At 42.2% G+C, this 26,262-nt stretch overlaps 1 protein-coding gene across 2 annotated transcripts; it reads right to left on the reverse strand.

Moving 5' to 3' along the window:
• Window positions 1-9,640: 9,640 nt before the first annotated feature.
• Window positions 9,641-25,818, reverse strand: cdk12 (cyclin-dependent kinase 12). 2 transcript variants are annotated; one of them, XM_044180336.1, is made up of 15 exons: window positions 24,707-25,357; window positions 23,375-24,590; window positions 21,353-22,039; window positions 20,424-20,603; window positions 20,191-20,330; window positions 19,904-20,074; window positions 18,799-18,988; window positions 16,502-16,558; window positions 16,087-16,188; window positions 14,695-14,772; window positions 14,455-14,571; window positions 14,243-14,374; window positions 13,801-14,024; window positions 13,069-13,491; window positions 9,641-11,421 (listed from the first exon to the last, which is right to left on the reverse strand). In XM_044180336.1, the coding sequence occupies exons 2-15, from the start codon at window positions 24,550-24,552 to the stop codon at window positions 11,009-11,011; spliced, it is 4,092 nt and encodes a 1,363-aa protein (XP_044036271.1). In that variant the 5' UTR covers window positions 24,553-24,590; window positions 24,707-25,357; the 3' UTR covers window positions 9,641-11,008. The 2 variants fall into 2 exon arrangements, with proteins under 2 accessions (XP_044036271.1, XP_044036272.1); XM_044180337.1 differs by having other exon boundaries at window positions 13,813-14,024; window positions 23,375-25,818.
• Between the last annotated feature and the right edge of the window lie 444 nt (window positions 25,819-26,262).

The raw sequence follows: 26,262 nt of genomic DNA on the forward strand, positions 1-26,262 counted from the left end.
ATTAGAATATTTTTTGTTGACTGACATGAATAAATATTTTAAACGGTTCCCTCCCTTCACTAAAAGATGTTTCAAAATTGTGTAGAGATGTAACTTGTTTCTAATTTTACCACAGAAATAAGCACCTATTTAAATTAAAAATGCATCACTTCATTCTGTCAAGACTCACCGTGATAATCTCAACAACCATTTTCCCAAATCCATTTCCTCACATTACCTGAAAACACTCTACACTTAACAGATTCAGCTGGACTGAAAAAAGACGTGACATTTCCAAAGCAAGTGTGTGACACGGTGTGAATCTCGATGCCACCTCCCACACCTCTCACCCTCCTACAATCCTACCCACAAGAGATCTCTGCTGGGTAAAATCAGTGCAAGCAGCTCACGACATTCATTTATTCATCCCTGGTATCATCAATCATCCTTAGAATCAGCAGTCATCATTTTTTTAACATCAGTTATTTAATCGAATAGTAAACAAAATGTTTAAGTGCATTTCCTCAGGGCGTTTTTTTACTTAAATGAGAATTGTAGACTTTTTTGGATGTAATTGTTGCCTTATTTAGTTTGTTTACATTGCTTTATACTTTTACACTTAATTTTATCTTCTGGTGCCTTCTCTAAAGTGTAACCAACAAATTAGGATTATTTTCATTTGTTTTGTTTACTTCCAATGCATCTGCCAAAGTCTTAAAATATCTGTTCACTTGCAACACTGGTGTGGTGAATGAATGGGTTGATGCAGCGTTAAGGCCTTCACTGGAATTCATAGTAAATAGACATATGCAAAGCCGCCTACCGCTCCACCTTATCTAAATCTGATATTTCATATGGGCCTTTCACACTTGCCGGAAAACATAAACACACTACGAATGATTGCATGCACACAGAACCTGCACTGTCATTAATTTCAGAGATGGAGGGAGGTCAGTGTACCAGACGGTGTTTGTGTGTCTATGTGCAAGCATGTGTGCAGGCTCGCATGGCAGTAGATGTGTGCTCACATGTATGTGAGTGTGCATGTCAATGGGGGAGGGAAACATGCATGTGCACACACACACACCGGTGTTGACAGGTGGCTGTGGTAAAGAGGTGGTCCCTGAGCTGGGGTCTGCCTGTCTCTGGCTGAGAGAGAGAGGAATAAAAAGCTCCCAGCAGCTGTCGCCCTAATTCCTCTAACACGGTGCTTGTGCTCTGATTAGAAAACAGATCTGGCCTCTAATTTACTCCTGACACCAACTAATGCTCTATATCTCAATCGCTCCGTCCCCACTCGCCACTGGCCTGCCTGGCTGGACACACACCTAGTGACTCAGAAGGATAAGAGACATGCAGGTATAAAACACAACAGGTACGCAAAACAACAGAGAGCCATGAAATCCTTATCTGGTATCATCTCGACATATCACGCTCAGACACACTGCTATTCAGATATGGAACTGGATTGTTCTTCTCCTCAGGCTGCAAAACAAATAACCAGGCCTGAAGAGTCAAGTGTGTTGCTTCACGACAGCCTGAGTTGTCAAACTCCTGTATGTAAAACCATTGCCTGAGAAAATGTCAAACTCTTGCTCCAAAATTACTTGTGAAACGAACCAATGACCAAAACAAACCAATGGCTGAAAATGTTCCTTTAAAGCAGTGGTTCCTAACCATTTTTGTTTGTAACACCTTAAAATAAAGCTATGTCTACTTTCAATCCTTAATCAGTTGTGTATGTCTACAGGTTGATTTTTTCTTCTCTGATTGTTTTACATAAATCATCTTTAGAGGCCTGAAGAGAACAAATTATCCAGTAATGCCTAAGCCAAGATTAGAAAAAGAATTCTGAGAAAAATGCATTATCAGCTTGATCTTTGTTTTAAATTATAATGGTTAAAAACAGTGACACCAAAGCTGAAACACAGACATCATAAGTGTATTACAAGGTTATTAAACTTATGTTACATCAGCGCATGTGTGGAAGTCAAAATAGTTTTAACGATGTAGGTCTTGACAAATTAATTCCAGGTTTTGTGTTAGGAAAAGCACTCTGGGATTCTGTTGATTTTCCTGAGAGTTTTATCAAAACCATTCTGAAAAATAACTGATAGTATAGCACTATTCCCAGCCCTCATTTTATTCTACAACCTTTATCCGTGGTTCCTACCCAGAGGTTATACACAAGATACATTTTAAGGCGTTGCAAAATAAAGGTAAGTAAAGAAAGGGGGGGGGGGGCACTCTTTGGTTGAAGTTATCCAAACTAGGGTTGACAACCCTAGAGTATGATCCTCTTCTGAGAAATTCCTGTATCTGAATCAGAATCAGAAATACTTTATTGATAACATAGTTGCATATATAAAAGTTGAAGTGAACGAGTGAGAGAGTGTAAAGTGATGTTAAGTACTGCCAGTTTTCATGCCAGCGGAGGAGGATAGGCTGGCTGGGTGTCTGGGTGCCGTGACATGGTTGGCCCAGCAGGGGGCAGAGGTGTGATGCAGGGAGTGGGAGTTGACAGCTCAGTGTCACACTGCACACAGGGTGTCACCTCACCAGGCTGGGAGAGAGAGGGGGAGAAAGTAGACAGGGAGTCAGAGAAAAAGGTGAGAGATCTATCTCAATTTGTATGTGTGTGTCTGTGTGTTAGTGATCTGTTAAACTCCTGAAGTTTGCAGACGATACAACATTCATCGGCCTCATCCAGGATGGTGACAAGTGTGCATACAGATGGGAAGTTGAGCAGCTGGCCCTCTGGTGCGGTCAGAACAACCTGGAGCTGAACACTCTCAAAACTGTGGAGATGACAGTGGACTTCAGGAGAAGCCCCCCAACACTGCCCCCCATCACCACATCCAACAACACAGTGTCTGCTATGGAAGCCTTCAGGTTTTTGGGATCGACAATCTCCTAGGAGACCAACATCGACACTGTCATCAAAAAGGCCCAGCAGAGGATGTACTTCCTGCGCCAGCTCAGGAAGTTCTACCTGCCTCAGGAGCTGCTGATCCAGTTCTACTCTGCAATAATCCAATCTGCTCTCTGCACATCTATCACTTTCTGGTTTGGATCGGCCACCAAACAGGACAGAAACAGACTACAACAGACAGTTAAGACTGCAGAAAAGATCATCGGTGCCAACCTGCCCTCCATTCAGGACTTATACATGTCCAGAGTCAGGAAACGGGCAGGAAACATCTCTGCAGATCCATCACACCCTGGTCACAACCTGTTCCAACTTTTCCCCTCTGGTTGGTGCTACAGAGTACTGTACACCAAAACAACCAGACAAGAACATTTTCTACCCACAGGCCATCACTCTGATGAACAGTTAACACCAGTCACATAGTGTCAGGAACAATAATCCTGTGCAATAACCCCAGACAAAAACATCCACTGTACCTGTAAATATATCTTTTTTTTTGTAAATATTATCACTTTTTAAATCTACACACACTGTACATACTGTATATACTGTCATATCCACCACCTCATGTATATAAAGCAACCTGTTACATTAATCATATTTATTTATTTATTTATTTCAGCTTCTGTCTTACTTTTGTTGGTGTTGTTGTTTTTGTACTTTGTACTTAAAATATATATTTCATATATACATCATATATATGCATATAGTAGCTTAATGTTTGTCTACCTTGTTGAGCTTTTAGTCCTTGTTTTTAGCTGTATTTATGTCTATTTCTGTGTATGTACATAGAGAGTAAAAACCGGAGTCAAATTCCTTGTATGTGTACACATACCTGGCCAATAAAGCTGATTCTGATTCTGATCTTGTACTTCTGTTTTTGCGAGGACTTGAGTTTTAGCCCTTGAGGGTGAGGACATTTATGGACAGTGAGCACATTTTGGATCTTCCTTACTGCTTCTTAAGGCTGTTTTAGGGTTAAGACCTGGTTTTAGGCTTACGGTCAGAATTAGATTTAGATTAAGGTTAGGCTTAGGGAATGCATTATGTTATTGTGATGAAGCTATACCTGATAAGATACCAGATGATGTAACTGATAAGAAAACAGACATCAAAACACACTGAAAAACCTTTCTTAATGTGTGAATGTGTTGCTGTGTGGTGTTTGTAACATGCTACTAGTAGGCTAGGTTTCTTTGTGTAAGTGACTGCATGTGTGTGTGTGAGAGTGTGTGTGAGAGAGAGAAATCCTTTTTATTTCCTCTTTCTTCTCTCTCTGTCCCCTGTATCTGTCTCCAGGGACTCACTTGGCATCTCTCCCTACTTTTAATTCTCGCTCCACAAACTGCTGCTGTCTGAACACAAGCTGGCAGTCCATACATGCACACGCACACACACGCACATTCTTGGTTTCACAAATGCACCAGTGAAGCTCCACCTCAAATAGGCAATAAAAGACACCCACACAGTCGCCCCATGTCTGGTTTAAATGCAACACATTTACATCACTGTCATCAGAAATATTGGAGAGGAACTCACAAACACATACAAGGGACATCAGTGAGACAGTACAAGTTGAATTCAAAGAGATAAACACAAATACACACAGTGATTAAAGACTGAGATGCTTACAGCCTCCCAGGAAATACACACTCACTCCCAGACACACACACATTTCATCACTGATGGTAGCTGAGAGACACAGAGACTCTGAATACAAATCTGGTGTGAAAGAAAACACACACACACACAGCCCATAAAACATAAACAGAAATCAAGGAAGTAAAAGGACATGAACATTCCACATTTATTTGTTTATCTCGATCCCTACTAGCTGCTCCTTTAGTTCCAAACCGGCATAGTAACATAACTGTCAGCAGTGCTCACATTGCCATCCGTACACATACAAGTTCTCCAGCAAAACATACATACACTGACGGGCAGACAAGCCGAACTTCAAAAGCAAAAAATAAATAAATTAAAGACGAGTCTGATGGGGATGAATAAATAACAAGAGGAGAGAGAGACAAAAACAGGAAGGAGAGACAGAGTGTGCAGCAGTAAGAGAGGAAGCAGAGAGGGAGATGCAGTGATTTTTGGAAGGAGGCTGGAGGTGCACGCAGGGAGAGAGAGAGTGTCACACACACTTCTAATCTAGTGTAACTTAACCTGGCATGTAGCAGCTCAACAGCCAAGATGGAAAAACACTCCAGAGATAGATATTGGTGTGCAGTTGTGTGTGTGCTGCAGGTGGATAATACCTGCAAAACACAATGTGAGGCCAAGTGACTTGCTTGTCTTTTGAGTTTCCTACACTCTGTCTTTTTTTTTATTATTTGGAGAAGGGTGAGTGTGAATGCAAATATGCAAATGAAACGGTTATTATTGCATTGCTCATCAAGCAGCGCAGAGCAGACATTAATAGGCTGATGAATATGCATGTGAATTTGTTAATTAAGTTAATTATTCTGCTGAAAATGCATTCGTCTTCCAAGGACATCTTCCCCAGGATTCCAACCTGCTCCACTCATTAGTCATGCAATATTTTACACCGGGCGCTGGGACAAGAGGTAGGAAAGGGAGGGGCATTAGGGGCCACCAGGGTTGATATGTATACAATATAAGGGCATCATGGGTTTCAAGTCCACTTAAGACCAGCAGTAAGAGCCTCAGAAAGAGATATAATGGCATTATAATGATAATCCTTCGTCAGCTCTTCAAAACTGAAGGGTCAGAGAAAGAGACAAAGCACTGCACCCAGCTACAGTAAGGTGTACAGACTCGTAGTGGCCAGACATTCACTCCATCTCTGCTTTTCTCTTTGCTCTCCAGTAATTCCCCCTCTTCGCTGCTTTTCCTCTAATTGCTTATTAAAACCCTCTTAAATGAACTTTTTGTGCCAACTTTCCAACACATTAATTAATTGTTGTAGCCAATTAAGTGTCGCTGCGCAAATGAGCTTCAGCACAAATGGTCCTGCAGGGCCCGTCCACCCTCCCCCCCCCCCAACCCCTACACCACCACCACCCTCCTCTTTTTTCACCACCCTCGCTGACTGCTTTCCCAGCAGCCCCTCTGCCCTTAAAGCGGCAGCATCTACACGGACAGAGACAATAATCTTGCCTTGCTCATGAGGCTCTTTGAATTGCATTGGTAATGAGACGCTGAGACCTTGCAAAAGTAATTCGGTTCACAGAAGTGCAGCATCATGCAGAGAAGAGGCTGAAGTGGAGATAACTGTAAAAAGGTCAGAGAAAGATTTTTAAAAAGCCAGTGTCGTCTTCCTTTTGAGCTTTTTTCCATTATTGATTATTGAGCGAGCAGATAAAAGCAAACACTTTAGTGTAGGTGGATATTATACCAAAGGAGTGAATGTGATTCCAGATTATTATTATGACCTGGCACCAGTGACTTTACATAAAATCAACACACATCTGTATCATCTGGCGAATCCAAAAGCCTCCTAAAAACTATTTAGTCGGCCTCACTGCTGCTGAGCGATAAAGAAATAACGAGTGTGTGTGACAGCAGTTTCTCACAAAACTATAAACTGAGAAGAAATGGAGATGGTGTTATGGCATCAATAAAGCATGCTGTTGCAGCACTAAAGCATATATCACTGCTGGGATAAAGTCAATCAATTTTTGAAATATCACATAAATAAAGATGTAGCCATAAACGAAATGACTGACATTAAATTTTGTTTGATAGAAGACAAAGAAGTGATCTGATGAAGACAGCACAATTCCCTCACCACACAAGATGCATTCATAACTAAATGTTGATTTCTGTTGCTCAACTATAAGGGTGAAAGGGTGTAAAGATCCATTCAAAAACATGAATTTTTTAAATGTTAATATAACTTTTTACATGTAAGTTTATTATTCGTGCTTTACATTAGCTGTTCTTTGCTGATCATTCTGTGCACGTGAACATGTGTGTGTGTCTTACATTTGGGAATCCCTTTCTCCCCTGACTGAGTTTACACATAGTCACTGATCAAACAGCCTCAGTCATCAAACTCAACATCAAACCATAGCATGGCTCAGAGAGACAACAGTGGCCCAGATTTACACTGCACAAAAGGAGCTACCACACACACATACACACATAAATTCATGCACATTCTCATTGCTGCACACATACACACACAGAATGGTAGAAAGACAGACACATAGAATACCTGGGCAAAAGAAATTAACTTGTTTTTAAGAGTCAGTTAAGAGACTTACTGGTGCAGATCCTATTTTTTACCTTCAAATTGAATCTAGAATTTATTACAGAAACAAGTAAAAGCCATAAAAATGAGTTATTGAATTTATGGAGTGCTTCAGCTGCAGAATTCATAGTTATGTATTGTCTGGAGAAGACTGAATCAGTCACATCTCAAACTGTGCACTTTTGAATGTTAACATAGACTTCAGTTAATAAATCTCAAGCTGAATCTGAAAAGAGTATCAAGGCAGCCAGAAGGCTTATCTAAATACTGTATAAATGTGTAAAATGTTTGATTGACTCAAATGTTTCCTTACACTGAAAATTGAATGCAGAATTATATTGCTTACTTTTTCCTTCCAGGGGCAGTCAGTGTTTGCCTTTCTTCCTTGTCCATCAATGTCATCTTCATTTGCCCTCTTCTTCTACTTTTTCTTGCATCCTGAATTTGCTGCCAAATTAAAATGAAGCACCAGTTCAAAAAGCCTGATTTTCCAAACGTTTTAGACAAATTCTTACATTGTTGTGGCAAGCTGAAAAATGATAATGAACTTGTAGCTAAGAAAGTTTCATCTTGAAATCAGCATCTGAAAGGTCACTATCCACTTTCAACAACAAAACAAACTATGATTGACTGCTCGCAATTGTGGCTGGTAGAGCAGACATATTTCCTTTGCCCAAAATTTATCAGTGTTCTTTGTAGTCAGTCAGTATCCAGGCAGATGTGTGATGTGCTGGGTTCGTCATTTTACATCATTTTAGAAGCTGCCATTTGTTCAAGGTTGCCTTATTTCACATAGTGCAGAAAGGGTATCTAACTGCTGAGATTATTATAAAGTAGGTTGTAGATTCTGAGTGTGTGCTCTAACAATCAGGGACTGAGCAAAGTCCAAGCAGTGATGCAAAAAATACAATGGCATAAATAAAATTTGGAATGAACTGACTGAAATGGACTGTCAATCAATTCACTATTTGTCTGGAAGTCCACCAAAATCACTGTAGCTGACAGCGAAACAACGGCATCCAAAATGGAGACTCCATTTTGAATGTCGCTGTTGCCTGTCTCTGCCATGGCAAGAGCGTGCTTCAGACCGGCAGCATGGCACATTTATGGGCATTCCCCATAAGGTGCCTTTCTGATTGATGGCACGGCCTCATGCACCTCCCTCTCTTCACTCCTCAGTCCTGATTTATTCGTCTAGTCTCTGACTTGGCACTGGCATTGCCCACTACTTCTCCTGTGGAAAGTCCCTGCGGGCACATTCACTATTATTTGGAGTCCCAATGGGCAAAAGCATCAGACAGAAACATACACACCTTCATTCATACACACACACACACACACACACACACACACACACACACACAGCACCGTCTCATCTCACTCACACTGAGCCTGTGCTAGAGGGCAGGTGAGCCTCCCACTGCCTCCACTCTGAAAGGATCTCTCACCCAGTGGGCTCAGCTGCTTGGTGGGCCAGAGGGGTAAGCAGCTCTGTAAGCCTGCCAAGTGAGGAACTGGTCTGGGTATGCATGAGGCCAATCCTAGCACACACAAAAACACACACATACATGCAAGCGTGTGCACACACAGCCAGTCTGCATGAAACTCGCAGGCTTCTGTCTTTGCCAATCTGCAGTTTATGATCCTTGTCTGCCTGTCAGGATCTTCATAAAGAGATCAACCAAAGTGGTAAAGTAATCAACACATAAATAAGATTGATGCATAGGGAGCACTTCACATCACTGTTTGACTGGGTCAAACTATACTTCACATATTAGGCAGTGTATAGGAAACAATTATAAAACCTACAGTGAAACACTGTGAAAATTAAACTACTCTTAAACTGCAACAAATATCTATAGTGTTTTAAATAAGCCTCCAACCCCATGTTAAAATGAGCTTTGTAACAACACAGTTTAACTCCAGCCACGACAGACAGATTATGTGTCTGTTAAAAGAGAAAAGGGACATACAACAGTTTGCATATTACCAACAATAACATTTTCAATAATGAAAAAGCACTTTGGATACTATAAAAGAAAACAATATTGACAAACAACAAAACAATCCAAAATGTCTAACCTTAAACCTTTTCAATGTTTAAGTTGTAGTTATGCATATAAATTTTATTTTTTTTAGTTTTAAGTTTTAGTTTTACATTTTTTAGATTTTATGTTTTTTATTTCAGATTATGAATTATGTCTGCTTTTAATTCTATTTTAGTGATTTTACTTGCACTTTTGTGTGGCCAATGACTTTTCTTGCTTGATGTTTTTCTGGTTAAAGTAGCCTGTATAATGAAAATGAGCTAACATGAGCTTCGAGATCATAAGAGAATAAGAAACACTAGAAACCTGGTGTGTAACTTATCCCACAGTGCAGTTCTCAACTTCAATCAGGCTTTGCGGAGGCCTGACTGTGGGGACTTCCTGTAGTTTGAGCTGTAGCATGAGTGAATGCCTACCATCTAGTGGCCACTTAAGAGAAACATTAAGAAACGCCAGGAGAGACAATTTGACTGGTCGCATAACTTCCTTTAATAAACTGAACCAAGAAAACACATATTACAAAATATTTTGTTTCTTTTTACAGACACGTGAAACCATTTCCTCCTCCCTTTCCTTTTCCAAAGCAAAAAAAGGAAACCGAACCATGGACCATTATTTTTTTTAAGCATTTATCATTTTCTTTATGTAGAAAATAACTGCACCAAAACAAAAAAAAGCTTTTGTTGCACAAGTTGGCAGGGAGGCTACAACATATTAGACAAGGCTTTCAGAGCCCACCAGGGAAAGCCAGAAAAGTCAGTTTCTGTGTGTGTATATGTATGTTTCTAGCTTTATACTTTAACTAGCAGAATAGCATGTGTATAATGAAGCAGTTGATCATAATGTAGTGGTTTAATCCATATTTGAGACAGGAAAGTGAGCACTACAGGCTTAGGCTTGTTACGACACAGAGGTTTGCTGTATGTAAAGGAAGGAAACTCTTCATGTGGGCCGAGAACACATCGCAGTTCAGTTGGGTTTATGATAGATGGAATATAATATGTTACACAGCCTTCGGGTAAAATTAAAACAAACAAACAAAAAAAACAACAACAATACAGTCCTGCAGATGTACACTGTGGTAGGTGCCATCCAAAGCAGAAACTTAACCCACACTTCCCTCCACTAGGCCAAGCTCATTCAGGGGTTGCTGGGGTCACAAAGGAGGCACAAGGCTGAAAACAGGGGAGCTAGCCAGCAAGTAAGATTTGATGGGGAAACTCATGGTCCTCCAGTCTTCCTATCAGTGCGCTCACTACCTCAAATATACCCATACACAGTATTTTAGCTTCAGCTAATCCTCCATCGCACTGTCACAGACACCTCTCCATCACAGAGTGTAGGACAGTGACTTCATTCTCCAAAACACTGATAACTTTGTTAGAAGTGGGCATTGCAGGGGACATGACAATCATTTGTTTTGGAAAATAAAGATCACAGCTGCTTTCTAAGTTAAGTGTCAGATGCATGGCACTCAATTTGGAAGCTAAACTTCATTCAAGTCTGGACCTTCAGTGGACAGGAAGGAGCAAGGTATTGCAGGTGGTGACTGTCCTTAAATGGATTGTTAAAGGTCAGACAAACCTCAGGTCCAAACACTCCCTCCAATACAACATGACAGTTTGTTCAGAGTGGAGTGATGTTCATGACCTGTAAAGGCCCTTAATCTCTTTCTTTCAGACATTGATTTTCAAAATCTTTGATTCAACTTTAACTACCCGCTCATGGTCCAGTGCATCATAATCTGTAGGTGTCCCTCTGCCTCTCCCTTCAGGCCAGGATTGCTGGAGCCGTCCCAAGATACCTAGGTCTGTCTCACCGAGGGATTGAGGGTCAGTGGGCAGCTCCATGGGAAAAGCGGAGGTCCTGGTCCTTAGGGAACTGTGCTGCAGTGGTAGGAGCAGCAGTCACCAGTCCTGCTGCGGCCTCAGCTGCAGCCGAAGGTTTAGGCGGAGAGTCTGCAACCCAGGGTGGAGGGGGCTGGGCCGGAGCATCCACAGCAGAAGAGGGGTCCTTGCCTCGCTGAGGGGCCCCAGCTTCCGAGTCCTGCTGAGACATGAGCTGGAGTAAGGCAGCTGCCACAGCAGGGCTGATGTCCTGGCTGGGTTGGGTTTCAGACCCAGCCTGCTGGGCATTTCCAAGGAGGAGAGCTGATGGAGGTGGCCCAGGTGGAGAGGGTGGACGCTGCTCACCAGATGGAGGCACCTGGTTGGCCCCAAGCAGTTTCAATTTTGATGCTGCACCATCTGAAGGGGCCAAACAGGACAGAGGACAAAACGTTAGGTATCAAGGCGTTTTTGGCATATAACGTTTAACTTCAACATGTGGACTATACAATAACCCTTAATCTTATTTGTCATCCCCTATAACTAATTTGCAATTACAGAAAGTAAAAATGTATTTTTGTCAAATGGGCCATGGACAATGTTGACATTCCTACCTTCACCAGAAGAGGCAGGGCAGAGCACTAAGTGTTTCTTCACATGGAGTACATTTTAGTACCATTATAAGGGCAGACATAACATATCTGTAAGTATTCTTGCTACTAACTTTGTTAACCTACAGCCATTGCTTAGATATGGTACAATAAATACTAAAAATACCTTAAAAAAATATGTCTTGCCTATGAAAAATCTACAATCATGCACCTTTCCAGGTATAGTAAATCTAAATGTTGAAAATGGAAGAAATGCTGTTATTTTAATGTGACTAGTCAGAATGTTTATTTTTTTCTCTTCACTATATGGGTGCATAACAACCAACCAATATAATTGCATTCATGTATGCAAAGCAGATGCAGCTGTATTTGTTTTTCCTCCAAACAACCACCTTAAACGAAAGGAAAAATGCAGGAAATAGGTGAGAAAACATTAGGAAGGGCATGTACAGCTGGATGAACAGAAAGGGTGACTTATGTATGAGAATTTTAAGTATTATAAAGGTCAGGACAAAATTACTAAACCAGGTTAGTCTATTTGTTTTCTATCTACAGCAGTGCAAGGGTTTCAGAGACCTCGACAGGAGAAATAACCAGAAGAAAACAGGACTGTTACCATTCCAGTGTCAGCAGCATAGTAAACAGTTTTATTCAACTTGCTAATCACATTTTTGAACTAATAGTCAAAATGAACAGTTAAAAACAAAAAAATGTGACAAACCCAAGTTAAAAGAAACACATGCAGGTGATGTCTAAAGATTCAAAACATTTATTTTCACTTGATAATTTATTAGACTTTCTTCATAAAAACGCTGACATTACAGACTGGTCAAAGCAACATCGCTTCCTGTGAAGAATCCATGACACCTGCTTTATGATGAAAATGAGGTGAGGAAGAAAAAACACGCGTGGAGATGGGACAGATACAGAAACAAAGACTGTGAGAAAGAAACAAGGAAGAGGGAGAAACGTGGAAGGGAACAATACAGTGTGAACCTTTCTTCTGGTTTATTGAGTACACCAGTGAGAGATGTCCATGTGCACCAAACCTTTGCCTGGTTATCAGGGTCACATGACGACAAGCACCCGACAGACATTTTTCAAGGTTTTTCTTGAGCATTTTTCAGTATGTGAGGTGGTAAAAGGGGACAATGGTGAAGTGGGTGTGTTTAAGGAATGTCAGGGATAAAGGAAGGGGTGGGGGGTGCATGAGAAGTCTAATAGCCCAATTCATTTGGTTAACTGATCATTTTGTTGATTTCATCAGGTAGTCTAAAGTGTAATTAATTTGATTATATAGTAGACAGTAGAGTATACAGGAATTTGGAGCACCCGACCTCAGTCAGCTTCTGTTTGTTCTCTGCCCTGCTCTCCTCATTCTTGCAGTCCCCAGTGATTTCCACCTGACCCTGGTTCCCCCTTTTTTCCACCCTCTAGAGACTAAACCCAGACTTGCCCTTGCGATCAGTAGTAGAAGCAGACGAATTGCGCGTTAGTGCCTCCTCTGATTGGACACCATTGCTCTCATCGCCTTGCTCCTCGATTTGTGGCTTGATGATGTGGCCCAAAATGAGAGCCAGCAGGTTGGCCTGGTCTTCCTGGCTGAGTGGCGGGTCTCCGGATGTCGGCGAGAGTTCCTGGGGTTCAGGGGGCGGCTCTGGGGGCTGGGACCTGGCAGTAGACTGGGCCTGGTCCTCTGGAACCCCCTGGTGGTCCGAGGCCTCACTGAGGGCAGACAACGACTGGCTGAGAGCCTCTGGGTTGGAGAGGTTGAGGAGCTGGGCCACCTGGGGCAGGCTGAGGTCCGTCTGTCCCTGGAGGAGGTTCAGCAGCACCGCCATCTCTGTCTGGTTCAACTGTTCTGCAGCAACTCCCAGGCCTGAACACACACACATTCACGCAACCCCAAATTCAAACTATGAAAATGTAATACAGCGCAAACAAAAAGGTCAATAAACATTTTTTCTACATCATTTTAAACTACTATGAAAGTGCGCACCCATGGCTTAGGGGTTAGGAACCGCAACGTCCATGGTTTTTTCCCTGTTATCTAATTAAATCATATATCTGAAAAAAAAAAAAAAGAAAATACTGATATTGTAGCTGGGTTAACTGTCAATTTTGCACTGTCACAAAGCATATGTCCGTGTGTGTTTCTGCTAAAATGCTTGTGAGAGGTAGCTGTTACCTGACAACTCACGCTCTAAGTTGGCTGTGGAGGGCGGTTTTCCTGGTGGAGGTGGTGGGGCTCCGGCCGGGCTGGTTTGGGGCCGGCTGTTCTCTCCGCTGGAGGTCCCTGTCGCATCCTTACGGGGCACTTTGGGCACAGGCACATCCTCGGGCAGCCCGCTCTGACGTGCACGCCGTCTCTTCTTACTCCACAGCTCGTGGCAGTCCTGATGGTGAGGAAGACTGGAGACATGCAAAAAAAAAAAATTTAATTATAGCACAACCAGTAATTACAAATCTGTAATCAAATCAAATAGAACTTGTCAAAAATTAGATATATAAGCAATAAAAAAGTATTCAGTGTGCATTTAAAATATCTCTCACAATGAGCAAAAAAAATCTAATACATATCTAATAATATATAGATGAAAGGTGAAAGTGAAGGGCATGGGGCTACTGACTCTGGCGGCGGCATTTTGCTGGGCTCAATGTCACACAGGAAGTCACTGTTGAGAGCTTGCTCCGATGTGCAGCGCCGCGCAGGGTCGAGGGTCAGCATTCGGTCCAGCAAGTCCAGGGCAGTAGAAGGTAAACTGCACAGAAGGGGAGAGATTTGTACTGTAGAAACAGATAAAAGTGATCACAGCTACTTTGGGCTAGCATGGCTACATACAAGGCAAACTCCTCCCGCAGTCGCCGTCTGTACTGCTTCTTGGGTTTCATGGTGTTGAAGAGGGGAAGTTTAATGACATCAGGCCAGACTGCAGGACAGGGACTCCCGCACAGACGACTGAAGGAAATGACAGAGGGAGGCAAAGATGGGGTCAGTGATGAAGAAATGGACAAATGGGGGTGTAAAGGTTGCAGCAGAGGTTATTACTTGAGGTGTTGTGTTCAGGAAAGGGCAGCCTACCTGATGAGCTCCAGCTGTAGAAGCTCCTGGTTAGCCTGGAAGATGGGCTTCTTGGTAAAGAGCTCTCCCAGAATACACCTGAACCATGACAGAGAATGGGTGGAAGTAGTAAGAAAATATACACTCCCACTTACCAAGCTTAAAGGAAGTTTAAAATCGTGTCAGACAGGATTGTGACTGTGACCAATAAATCCTACTATTTTTTAATAGGATAGGATTTCCAATACCACACATCCTACAAGAAAGATTTTCCCCTCTGATTCTGACATGAATAACCATAGATAAAGAAGTGCATATGAATACAAAAGGAGCCTCTTGGTGTCCAGGATTAAAAAGTAATGAACTCAGTGTGCTGCAAACATCCATTCTGCTCATAATGTTGGAAACACATTTGCTTACATGACAGAAAAAAGATACTTTTAATACATCTGTTATACATTTCTTCTGTAAAGTTTTCCTCCCATTCCATAAAAAATATCACAAAGCATATAAACTATGGTTAGGCCTGTCACAATAACTACTTTTGTTGGACGATATATTGACCCAGTAATAATTGGGTCAAATGATATTATTGTGATTTTAAGGGCATTTGCATGGCATTCATTTGCATAAAGCATAGGGGTTGAGTTGGTTGCAGCAAAGGAGAGATAAAGAAATCTTAAGCCAAATAATCACAAACTCACAACATGGACAAGTATTTAAATATTTTCAAGCTATAGGAACGAAAAGTCGCTAAATCTAGCAAGAAAGTCTGCAAGTTGGTAACACTGTGTGTGTGTGTGTGTGTGTGTGTGTGTGTGTGTGTGTGTGTGTGTGTGTGGAGAGGAGAGCTGCCTGAGCCCCACCAATGGTGTCACTCCACGCAGAGGGCAGACAACAAGAGGACAGAAGCAGCGTGACCATAAATGATAGCAAAACAGGTATCAACATAGTTTTTTGTTCATTCGGCTTAGGCGCTGTGAATAAAACGCTTAAGTGCTCCGCCCTAAGTCTTATAATGGTAGGGAAAACACTGCTGTTCATTCTGGCATCATGTTGGCAACATTCTTATGTAAACAGACACGTGTAAACACAACAGGCAATATCAAGGTCAGCAAAAATTAGCGAGGTCATGTCTATATATCATACAATATGTTGAATTTTTTCATTGCAATTTGTGAATCTTTTTTTTTTTTTAAATAGACAATGCAGCTTTGATGTTTTCTCATTTAACGTTTATGGATTTATTGAGACATATGGATCATATTTAATGCTTAGTTTCCAAAAATGTGATAGTGTTATAGCAACTAGACCCATCTGAATGAAAGATTGCTTTACCCAACAAAACATTAGTCCAAATCTACATGAGTTCATTAAGCTTACCATGTGCTACCATAACAATGTCATACTCACCCACAGCTCCATACGTCAATGGCTGGAGAGTATCTCTCCTCTCCCAGCAGGAGTTCAGGAGGGCGGTACCATAGTGTGATTACTTTATTAGTGTACGGTCGACTGGGGGAAAGGAAAGACAAACAACGGTGAGACTCAGTACACATTCAGAGCATGTATGCCCCCGAGTGCCCAAACACAAACATTTCAGCTTTCACCAACTGGGATCTCTCTGAAGGACAACAATGTGACAGACACCACCATCTAGTGGAGAGTCATTGTAAATGAAAAGGAAAATCCATGCTCATGGTGAGGTTTAATTACTGCTTCAATCATCATAAACACATTTAATCATACATTTAGATTACAGAAGCAAGCAGATGAGGTCCCCATATATTGCATACATTAAGAAGAAAATATGTAACACTCGTCTTACCTTTCCTCTGAATTGTAAAGCCGGGCCAAACCAAAGTCAGCCAGTTTGATCTGACCTCTGTATGAAGAAAAACAGATAACAAAAATCCAAGATCAGCAACACTACCAAGCATGAGAAAACATGCTCTGTCAACAACTACAAATAACTGAGAACTTCAGTATCTAACAGCAAGACACAAAATACAGCTCAACTCATCTGCCTGAGCCAGGCAGGCATTTTGAATAACTAGTTTACATTTACAGACAGAATTATGAAACGTGCTATTACTGGGGATATCCAAATCTAGTTTCTTTTTTGTCTAATTCAGGTTACTAAATACTGACACAAGTTCACTAACACTGTAACCGAATGAAAAATGTACTGCACTTTGAAAAGGTAAAAGCCAAATCAATCAAGTGATTAGTCAAACTCAGCAAATGTCAGGACAGATGGGGTAACAAATGTCCAAACTCCAAGTATCTATTTAGTCAGTTGTACAGTAGCAGAGCAGTGAGTGAGCGCAAACTACAGTATGGCTCTAAATGCTCTGTTCCACTTACAAAACCCACATTTTCAGCTATTTTTATTAGCGTCTTAGCTATTGCAGCTCATCTTTCCCTTGTATCATGTAGTATTTGTAGATTGGATGCAGAATTGTACTGAGAAACGATCTGTGACAAATTGCTGTACTCCTTTATCAGTTATTTGAAGCGCCCGATTAAATTTGTAGCAAAGTAATTAGCTTTGCTGCTGACGCACCTCAAAGCACTTGCATTCCGATCATTAAAGTTAGTTTTGGTCTTGAGTTTACAGTATTTACAGACAACAGCTGCATTTAAACCATCTGCAGTAATGTTGTTCCAAGTTGTTGATGTGGATAATGCTGCATTATAGCTCATGTTGTTAATGTCAATTTGTGTAAGGGGATCAGAGGTACTAAAGTAAACAAACAAACACATGAATAAAAAGTAGATCAAACCTGAAACAGCTCCTACTGCTAAACAACTGTGATTGGTAAAGGCCTAGCTGCTACTGCAAATGAACCGCATCGGTCTACATAAAGGACACTACAATATTTTACTCCTGGGACCTATACTACAAAGCAGGACTGGGGTTAGCGAGGTAACTTCAGGGTTAACCCTGGGTTTTCAGTCCCACAACGGTGGTTATGCTGCACACCTAACCTGCTCCGGAGCATAACAGAACAACGTGCATAATAGCACAGCCTATATAGGCTATTGACTAATCAATTCTCGTGGAAAATGGTATGACCATTCATAGAAGATCCTGTGGAGCTTGGTCCGTGGAATAAAAAAATCATTAAAAAATGAAAGCTTGGTGTGCAGATCGCAAGAGGGTCTCTTAGGAGGGCAAGTGTGTTCAGAGACTGACAAAACCCTTGTACTTTTGTATCCCGATATCATCCTACAGCAGAGGCTGATTGAAGCACTAAAGCCTTGTACTTGTTGTACTTATAAGATATGAAAGTAAGCCTACTTACAGCTTTGAATTGTTTCACACCACTCAGGTTGCAGCTCAAAGAATAGGGCTAAAATGATCATACATGCCATAAGAATTCATCTAAGCAACACATTAATTTAATGAATACACAAATCTTCCTACCTTCCTATATTTTTAGGTTTGTTTTAATTCTTAACTGAGTTACATTATTCTTGACACTGCACTTGCTCTATTTTAAGTTTTAATTCACACATTGTCGTTACATTTTATCCTTGGTGTTTTATTTATGGTTTTTAAATCATCCATTTTTTTAAATTTTATTCCTCTTTTATTCCGTGTATTATATTGTTGTGTTTTATGTGTAAAGCACTTTGTAACGCTGGTTTTGATAAGTGCTATACAAATAAACTTTATTATTATTATAAATGTAATTATAGTCAGATCTCGTGCCCTAATGACAGGGCAGTTATATTATAAGCCTATTAATTAATTTACGCATTCACACAGTCTGATTTTTTGCCAGCTGTCCTTCCTGCATTTGGCAGCTGCTGTTGCCTGCAGCCGGGATTATGTGTTAAACTTCTTCATATTTGTCTAATATTACAGTTTGCTCTTCATTTGTAAAATATGCCACTCTACTGCCAGTAGACTTGTCCATGTTTGCGATTGGTCATATGCTGCAAACACTGCGCTCATGGCTGGATTGGGAAAACCTGGGTTGACAGCCAGCGTTGTGGGACCACGTATCCTGATTGCAGTTGTTAGGGTTAGTGAAGCCAAATAACGAAGAGATCTGGGGTATGTTGAACTTGCTTTGTAGTATAGGCCCCCAGGTGCCCATGTTTTCTGTTCCTCACCTGTTGTTGAGAAGTATGTTGGAGCATTTGATGTCTCTGTGAAGGAAGTTGTTCTTATGGCAGTAGTCCAGACCCTCCATCAGCTGGCGCATGAAGCTGCGGACGTGCTCATGGGAGAACTGGACCAGGCCTGACTCCAGCAGGCCCATCAGGTCATGGTCCATGTACTCAAACACCAGGTAAAAAGCACCTAAAACAGAGGGAAGATGTATTCAGAAATCAGAACACACAATTACACACACATGAACAACATGTCTGGAGGTTCGAGAAGTGAGCATGTGACAAGAGGGTTGTTGTGTACTTAAAATGAGCTCAGAATATTTAACCTTGCTTCTCAGTAAGTTAAAATACTCTACAGTAAGTACTCTACTGAAACTGTGCAACTATTGTGCTTTATCACAACTGCACAGCCAGTACATGCACATATGTACGTGTGTACATATGTGATGTAAATATTTCAAACTTAACGCAACAAGTGTAAATCATCACTTAGTCAGATAAGGCAGAAAACTCCTGCTACACTGATCTCTGTTGAAAATTTAAAGAAGGGCTGCTAAAGTGAATCATCACTGTGACCACAGCGATTTCGTCTGCTGCCAAATAACCAAACCAACTGTAGTAATTAGTAATAGTCCTAGTTTTGGGGGGGTGGGTTTCTTGTCTTATATCATTAGACGTGTATTAACAGTGAGTTAAATAAGTGTAGTTATTAGCATTTTATGAAGGTGCCAAACATTTCTTTACATTTGTAATGGTTGTAAAAATTGGAGTACAACTATTATTTTCCATACATACATCTTCAGTTATACAAAGGGGTGTGTATTTATCACTCTCAGATAATTAAACACATATTTTGAAACAAGGTCTACAACCTGATACACAGTGATTTAAGTTTGATCTGATAGGATTCAATTTACCTCAAATTCCCTTCCATTCAGCTTAGATTGACTATGATTTGATATTTTTAACTGTAAATGAATTTAAATGTTTGAGTTTTCACTGTATATAAATTAAACAAAAAAAATATCTATGAATCCTTAGTACAAGCTAAGAACCAATTTTTCCATATTACCCAGCCCTGGCAGATCATTTCTAACCCTCTTACCTTTGTCCTTTTTAAAGTCAAGTGCATCCTGCTTGTCAGTGACAATCTCCTTCATGTTGACAACACTGCGGTGTTTGAGCTGCCGCAAGATCTTGATCTCTCTAATGGCTGTGATGGGAAAACCCTCCTTTTCATTGTCCAAACGCACTTTCTTCAGAGCCACCAGTTCACCTGGCATGATAGAAAGAGTATTTAGAGAACCAGTCATAATGAGAATTCAGTCTCTCATTGTTTTAACATAAAACACATGTGAGTACTACAGTGAAGTCCAAGTAATATTCCCTTACCAGTGTCTTTGTCCTTGGCCTTGTACACTTGGCCGTAGGTGCCTTCCCCTATGATGCCAATTATATCGAATTTGTCTACACAGCGTTTACCCCAGTCACTCTGGGTATGTTTGCGCTCACCATATCGCGGGCAGCAAATCCTGTAAAGCAGCAAAGAAAGAAAAACACATTAATTTTAATGTGAGATTTTAAAAAGAAAGATTGGAAGTGGGTAATTAATAAAAGAAACTGACTTTGGTCTCTTCTTAAGGGCTGGCTGGGGTAGCGGTGGAGCCTGGCGGATGGGGGACTGTGGGGGTGAGGAGCCACCTCCAGGCAGGGTGGGCGGTAAAGGGAGGTCAATGAGTGATGGCCGGCTGCGAACTTCCTTCTCCTTCCTAGATTGCCTTTGAGGAGGGGTGGACTTCTTTGGACTGACAGTGCAAAATACAAAGAGTTTTAGAGAAAAGTGCAATTGAATGAAGAGACAAAGGAGAAGCAGGTATCATATATACTTAGAAGACCAGAGAAGAGCGTGTGCCTTCTATCTTAAATTAAGAGAAGCTTTGCACATGTGACAAGCTATAATCAAAGCTATCAGGTGCCTCTTTTTAGTAATGTTGACCATAGGGACATACCATTCATGAGTTGATGTACAAAGGAGAATTTGTGCCAATTACAGAATACAAGTAAGCAGAACTGTAGCTACAGAGTGTGTAGTTGCAGGAAAGTGAATGTGACCTTGTGTACCAGGGTAATAAAGAGAAGCAGGTGGAGTGCCCCCAAAATTATGAGTTTATCCTGCAGGTTTTAATCACAGAGGGAAATGGAGTATGTCACTTTGATCCAGATGTGTGCTGTTGACTTTTTTGTAGTATGACAATGATCATAATTAACTAAGAGTTAAAGAAGGAAGAAATATAACATTTACTCATCACAAGTTACCATATTTAAAATGATGTCTTGAAATGTCTTACTCTTACTTGACATGAATGATGATGAATTGATAACAAAAGAAAAAGGTGATGACTTGAGTTGTGTATCAGGATGCATGTATATATTTTAAGAGCACAGATGAAAGTTTAATGTGACTTTCACTTCGTACAGGAGATGAGCATGCATTAAGACTAGCGTGCAGTGAGACATATACTGTATGTCTATATCCCTGTTGAGGGGTCCTCACCTGCCCTGAGTGTTTCCCAGCAGTGCAGGTGGTAAAGGTAGCGGAGGCAGAGTCGATGTCTTGTGGAGCGGGGTCTGGCGGACGGGGCTGCATGTAGGAACCGGAGCTGGCGATTTGGCCTGGGATGTGGCTGAAGGTATAGGAGGTTGAATACTTGTTTCTGCCTGAGGTGGCCGTGGTGGATCTTGGGTGGCTGGACCGGGTGGCACAGGAGGAGAGGGCTGAGGAGGCGGAGGTGCAGGAGAGGATGTGGAAGAGGAAGGCAGAGGTGCAGTAACCTGATCTTCACCACTGGGAGCATCCTGGGGTAACGGCGCAGGTGGTGGGGGCAGAGGTTCTGCTACTCCTGCAGAGTCTCTTTCTGGCTGTGGATCCTCGGCTTTAGGGGGCCGTAAGGAGGAGGAACCTGCAGATTTACGTGCTGTAGGAAGAGGGGAAGCACCACCACTGGCACGAGCTGCCGCTTCAGCAGCCTGGCGTTCCTTCTTCCTGCGGCTCAGCTCTGCTCCCAGGCTGGAGTTAAGCGGCAGGCGAGAGGAGGGAGGGGAACGGCTAGTTGGCCGGGTGCTGTGGGAGCTGCCACCTACACCACCAGAGGAAGTATGCCTCTTGCTACGGGAACGAGAGGATGAGCGACGAGAAGAAGAGTAGTGCAGAGGGGAGCGACTCCTAGAGCGGCCAGAGCGTCTAAATAAAAAACAAATACACAATAAAAATGTCGTAAACGATGCAATAAACATTTTAGATTTTACTGCATCTTCCTGAAGTCAGAGAGTAAAATAAAGCATGTTACATGCTTTTTGAAAATGTTTAAAAAGGGAACAGAGTGGGTACTAAGCTGAAACAACCTCTTCCATCACAAAATAAAATGGCCGTTGAGCACATCATAATGAAAACAAAACCATGTGGGCCTTTTCATTTGGAAAGTAACAGAAAGTAATACTGACATAAATAAGACAACTGTGAAACAACTGTTGCTTTTAAAACTGAAGGACAGATTAGATCTAAAACTTTGACAGACTTTGAAGTGATAGCTTGTTTCTTGTCTGTATTTCCTAGTTTACAATTGCTTTGACTCCATTCCAGCCACAGATGTACTCCACTATTTTCCTCAAAATAAATACAAGGAAAACTCTGAATAACCAGACATATGAATTAAGAACATTTCTGCAAGTTTTAAGACATTTCTCAACTTCTCAAGGATCTATTATTCTGCTGGTACAAATAATAATCTAAAATTTAAACTCACAAGGTGCAGCTCTATTCCTTCAACCAAACGTGGCAACTGGAAATGATGACTGGATTTGTATGATGTGGGGAAAATACGAACATGGTATTATACATGAAAATATAACTTATTTTTTTATTACCTATCAAACAATGTTAAGAGTTCTCACCACCAGGTGCGTGTTTTTTTAAAGTTGCCGTTAAATTTGTCTTTGAAGAGAACAGTGGCTTATATCTACTCAAATGTAATCATCACTGCAAAAGGCTCTGATGACTACATGAAAGGCATAAACCAGGATTGCTGTGCCCTAACCTCCTCTTGGTAGCCAAAGCTCATGGTTTACTGACATTTTGTACTGCAAAATAAGATGGCTGAAGGTAAACCATGCTGTCACCTGCCTGTCTTGACGCTACCTCCATCCTTTAATTTTCTCACCCTTCAACATGGAGAACATCTACATCATGACTCTTACAGCCAGCTTCCTTTTAACCTGAAATTTTTTGCTGGCGTGAGAAGTGCTCTGCAAGATCAATAGGTCTGCCCGCTTTACAATGCAGGTTGCTCATGTTTGTTTAAACGCTCAATATGTAGTAAATCAAGATGTGTGTCAGGACAATCCAAAAATTACTACCAAAGAGTCTTCTGTTCCATGAAACACTCATCATGGCCTCTTATATTTTACGCTTACCCTACCAACATGTGTGTCTGAGAGTGGGTGTAAGCGATTTGACTTCTCAGAACATATTCCCCAAAAGGGTTTATAAAATTTTAAGGGTGCAGGACAGTATACTCACCGAGACATGGGGCTGGTGCTGGAGGACCTGCGGTTACCATAGGGACTGATGGAGCGTCTCCTTGAGTAAGGGCTGCTGTCCCTCTCATAGCTGGAGGACCTGTGTCTGCTGCCATAGGGGCTGTCTGATCTTTGTCTGCTGCGGCGAGACATATCCCCATAGGGACTGGGGCTCTGCTGGGTTACCCTACGTCTGGAGTAGCTGTCATCCCCCTGCTGGCCATACCCACTGCCCTGTGGACTCTCGCTGCCAGCCCCTCTTCTAGGACTGGGCGAAAAAGCAGAGCTTGTGCCCTTCCTGCGAGGGCTCCCCCTACTTGAAGACTTGCCCTTAGGGCTTGACTTGTGGCTCTTGGTGGACTTGCGGTGGCTCCTGTCTGTTCGGCTCCTCTGGGAGGAGCTGTGGCTGCCCTCCCCTCGGCCTTCTCTCCGCTGTTGCTTGTCTTTGCGAGACTTCCCTGAGCGGCTGCTCTCCTTGCTGCGAGATGAGGATGTGGAGGAAGTAGTGCTACCTACACTGGCTGCGGGCTGTACCTGGGTGGAGAGCATCAGCTCCCCACGTTTAGAGTCAGCCTCTGGCTGGACCTGGCGTTTGGATGAGGGGCCTGATGAGGCAGCCTTCTCCTTGCCCTTTCCAGAACTCCCTTTCTCACCTTCTTTGCCGCTCTTTTTCTTGTACCCACGTTCCCCATTCCCAGGGTCTCTAACTTTGTTAGGGTCCTTGGACTTTTTTCGGGAGTGTCTGTGCCCCCTGTTCTCTCTACCGCCAGCTTCTCTGTCGATATCGTCCCTATCGTAGTCTGGTGAGGGCTCCAGTCGGCCCCCGCCCCCCCTCTCAGAAGGCCTGGAGGACGGTGGGTCCGAGAAAGTGTCCGAGTCGGAGCTGATATCATCGTACTCCACCAGAGGCTTCACCGTGTTGACACCAGGTGGCGCCGTATCGCCCAGGGTAAAATGTTCGGCTCCGGGTGCCGAGGATTCCCGATTATGTTTGGTTGATTTATGCCGTTTGCGTTTTGAAGAGGAAGAGGACATTGGAGATTTTAACTGCACCTTGCCGTCTTTGCTCGTCTTGTCTCCCGCAGAGGTATGAGTCGGGGCCTGGGTCTGGTGTGGCACACCGCTGACGTTAGATTCCGGCTTCCTCTTGGTCCCATGGTGTCGGTCCGACCCAGGCATCCCTCACGCCGGCGTCGGTACCTCTCCTGCGACTAGGCCTCGGTGGTCCAGGCAATTCATTCACAGGAGAACAGTAGCTAACGTTACTCCAAATGCCAAAACAGAAGTGTTACTAAGCAGAAACAGGGCAAGAAAATACACAAAATAAACACACCAGGCCGCTCACGTCCAGTCCTCCTTAACGCCAATTCATTCCACTGACATCGCCAACATAGTTCGTCAAAGCAGAAAAATGCCAAGGTGGTTTTCCAGTGCTGTAAAGTATGTACTTTGAATTAGTCAATGAATGAAAAAGATCCCAACCAAACATCGGAGCATTGTGGTGTCGTCTCCGTCTCAATTTAGCTAGCACCGCTAGCTAATGCTCGGCGGCTAGCGAGCAGACTCGTAAAAAAGAAAAAAGTCCCTTTGTGAAAGGTGTCCTTGTCCGGTGCCAAGTTAAGTAAAGGTGTTTTTATTCCACAGAATTACGGTCTTAGCATTCAGAAACAAGCAAATGCCTTCATTAAAAGACGCTCGTTTCTCGAACAAAATGAAAACTTGACCCGGTTGGTACTGTTTACATGTTCCCTTTAATGTAAGTTTTATCCCCTATAAATTCAATATTGATTAGAAATCATAGTATTTTCGTGTGCAGTAGATGTTCCAGTTTATTATCAATGGCTCTGGGAATCAACCAGGCCTATATTTAGGGCGATGCTAGTGGATTTCATATCATCCACAGCCCTATCAGAAGGAGACTACAAACGCCATTGTGGCTCCTGTGACTAGCAACTTCTGCGTACAACGGAATGAACCGGAAACCGGAACGCTGTCAATCTTGGGCGTATCTAAGCAACGACCTATCACAACACATAGCCCGCCTACTGTACTCGTGGTAGCGCGCCAGCGACGCAAAATATTCAGAGAGATGCATCCATCTGCCCCGGGAAAACATTGTTTTAACCAGTCAAGTATTACAGGATTTTCAGATGACACATTTGAAATGAATGAAGAACATACAGCATTGGGCTTACGGGTTCAGGGAGGGTTTTACATTTTAAACATGCAGGAAGCAATAAAGGCAAGGCTGGATTACCAAACGGGAAAAGTGGGCAACTGTCTCAGGGCCCTGAAAGCTCCAAGCTTTCTGTGTGTCATCTGGTTTGTGTTAATGTAATTGAAAATGTGTTTAGGAATATGCACTATTAAAGCACAACACTTCTTCTTCTTGGCAGTTGGCAAACACACAACATCAACCTAATGTTGAGGCTCTGTCTTGAGGAGGGCCCCTGTGTCAAAATCTAGTTTTAAGACCTGCTTTATCTCATTGCATATTCCTAAATTAATGTGTTTATTCAAAATACTCCACAGCAAATCTCAGGCCAGGTAATATTCTAGCAAATACAGCACAGAAAAACTGTATACATTGCACAGAGAGTGGGAGGAGTGTGGGGTTAATAGGGGCCTACCAATGCATTTGTACCCTGGGAACCCACGGCAGGTTAATCCAGGCATGTACTGTATGGAGGCTTTTTGATATTGCACAAAGGACTGCGTATTATGTGACAAAAACATCTCTCAAAGACTCAAAGACACAAGTTAGGTGTTAGGTCTAGTAGAAAACAGTTAAGTCAGATTTAGCATCAGTATTAGAAACACTAGTGAAGTTTTTAGTAAGTACTTCCATGTGTCAAGTTGATAACACTGGTAACTGGAGTCAAATTTGAG

Source organism: Siniperca chuatsi, linkage group LG21 (genome assembly GCF_020085105.1).
Source record: "Siniperca chuatsi isolate FFG_IHB_CAS linkage group LG21, ASM2008510v1, whole genome shotgun sequence".
NCBI lineage: Eukaryota > Metazoa > Chordata > Actinopteri > Centrarchiformes > Sinipercidae > Siniperca > Siniperca chuatsi.

Coding starts and splice junctions, on each gene's coding strand:
- cdk12 (XM_044180336.1), bottom strand. CDS start 24,552: ATGCCTGGGTCGGACCGACACCATGGGACCAAGAGGAAGCCGGAATCT. Junction 22,040..23,374: donor AGCACCAGCCCCATGTCTCG/GTGAGTATACTG, acceptor TTTTTTATTTAG/ACGCTCTGGCCGCTCTAGGA. Junction 11,422..13,068: donor TTCTACTACTGATCGCAAGG/GCAAGTCTGGGT, acceptor TGGCCCCTTCAG/ATGGTGCAGCATCAAAATTG.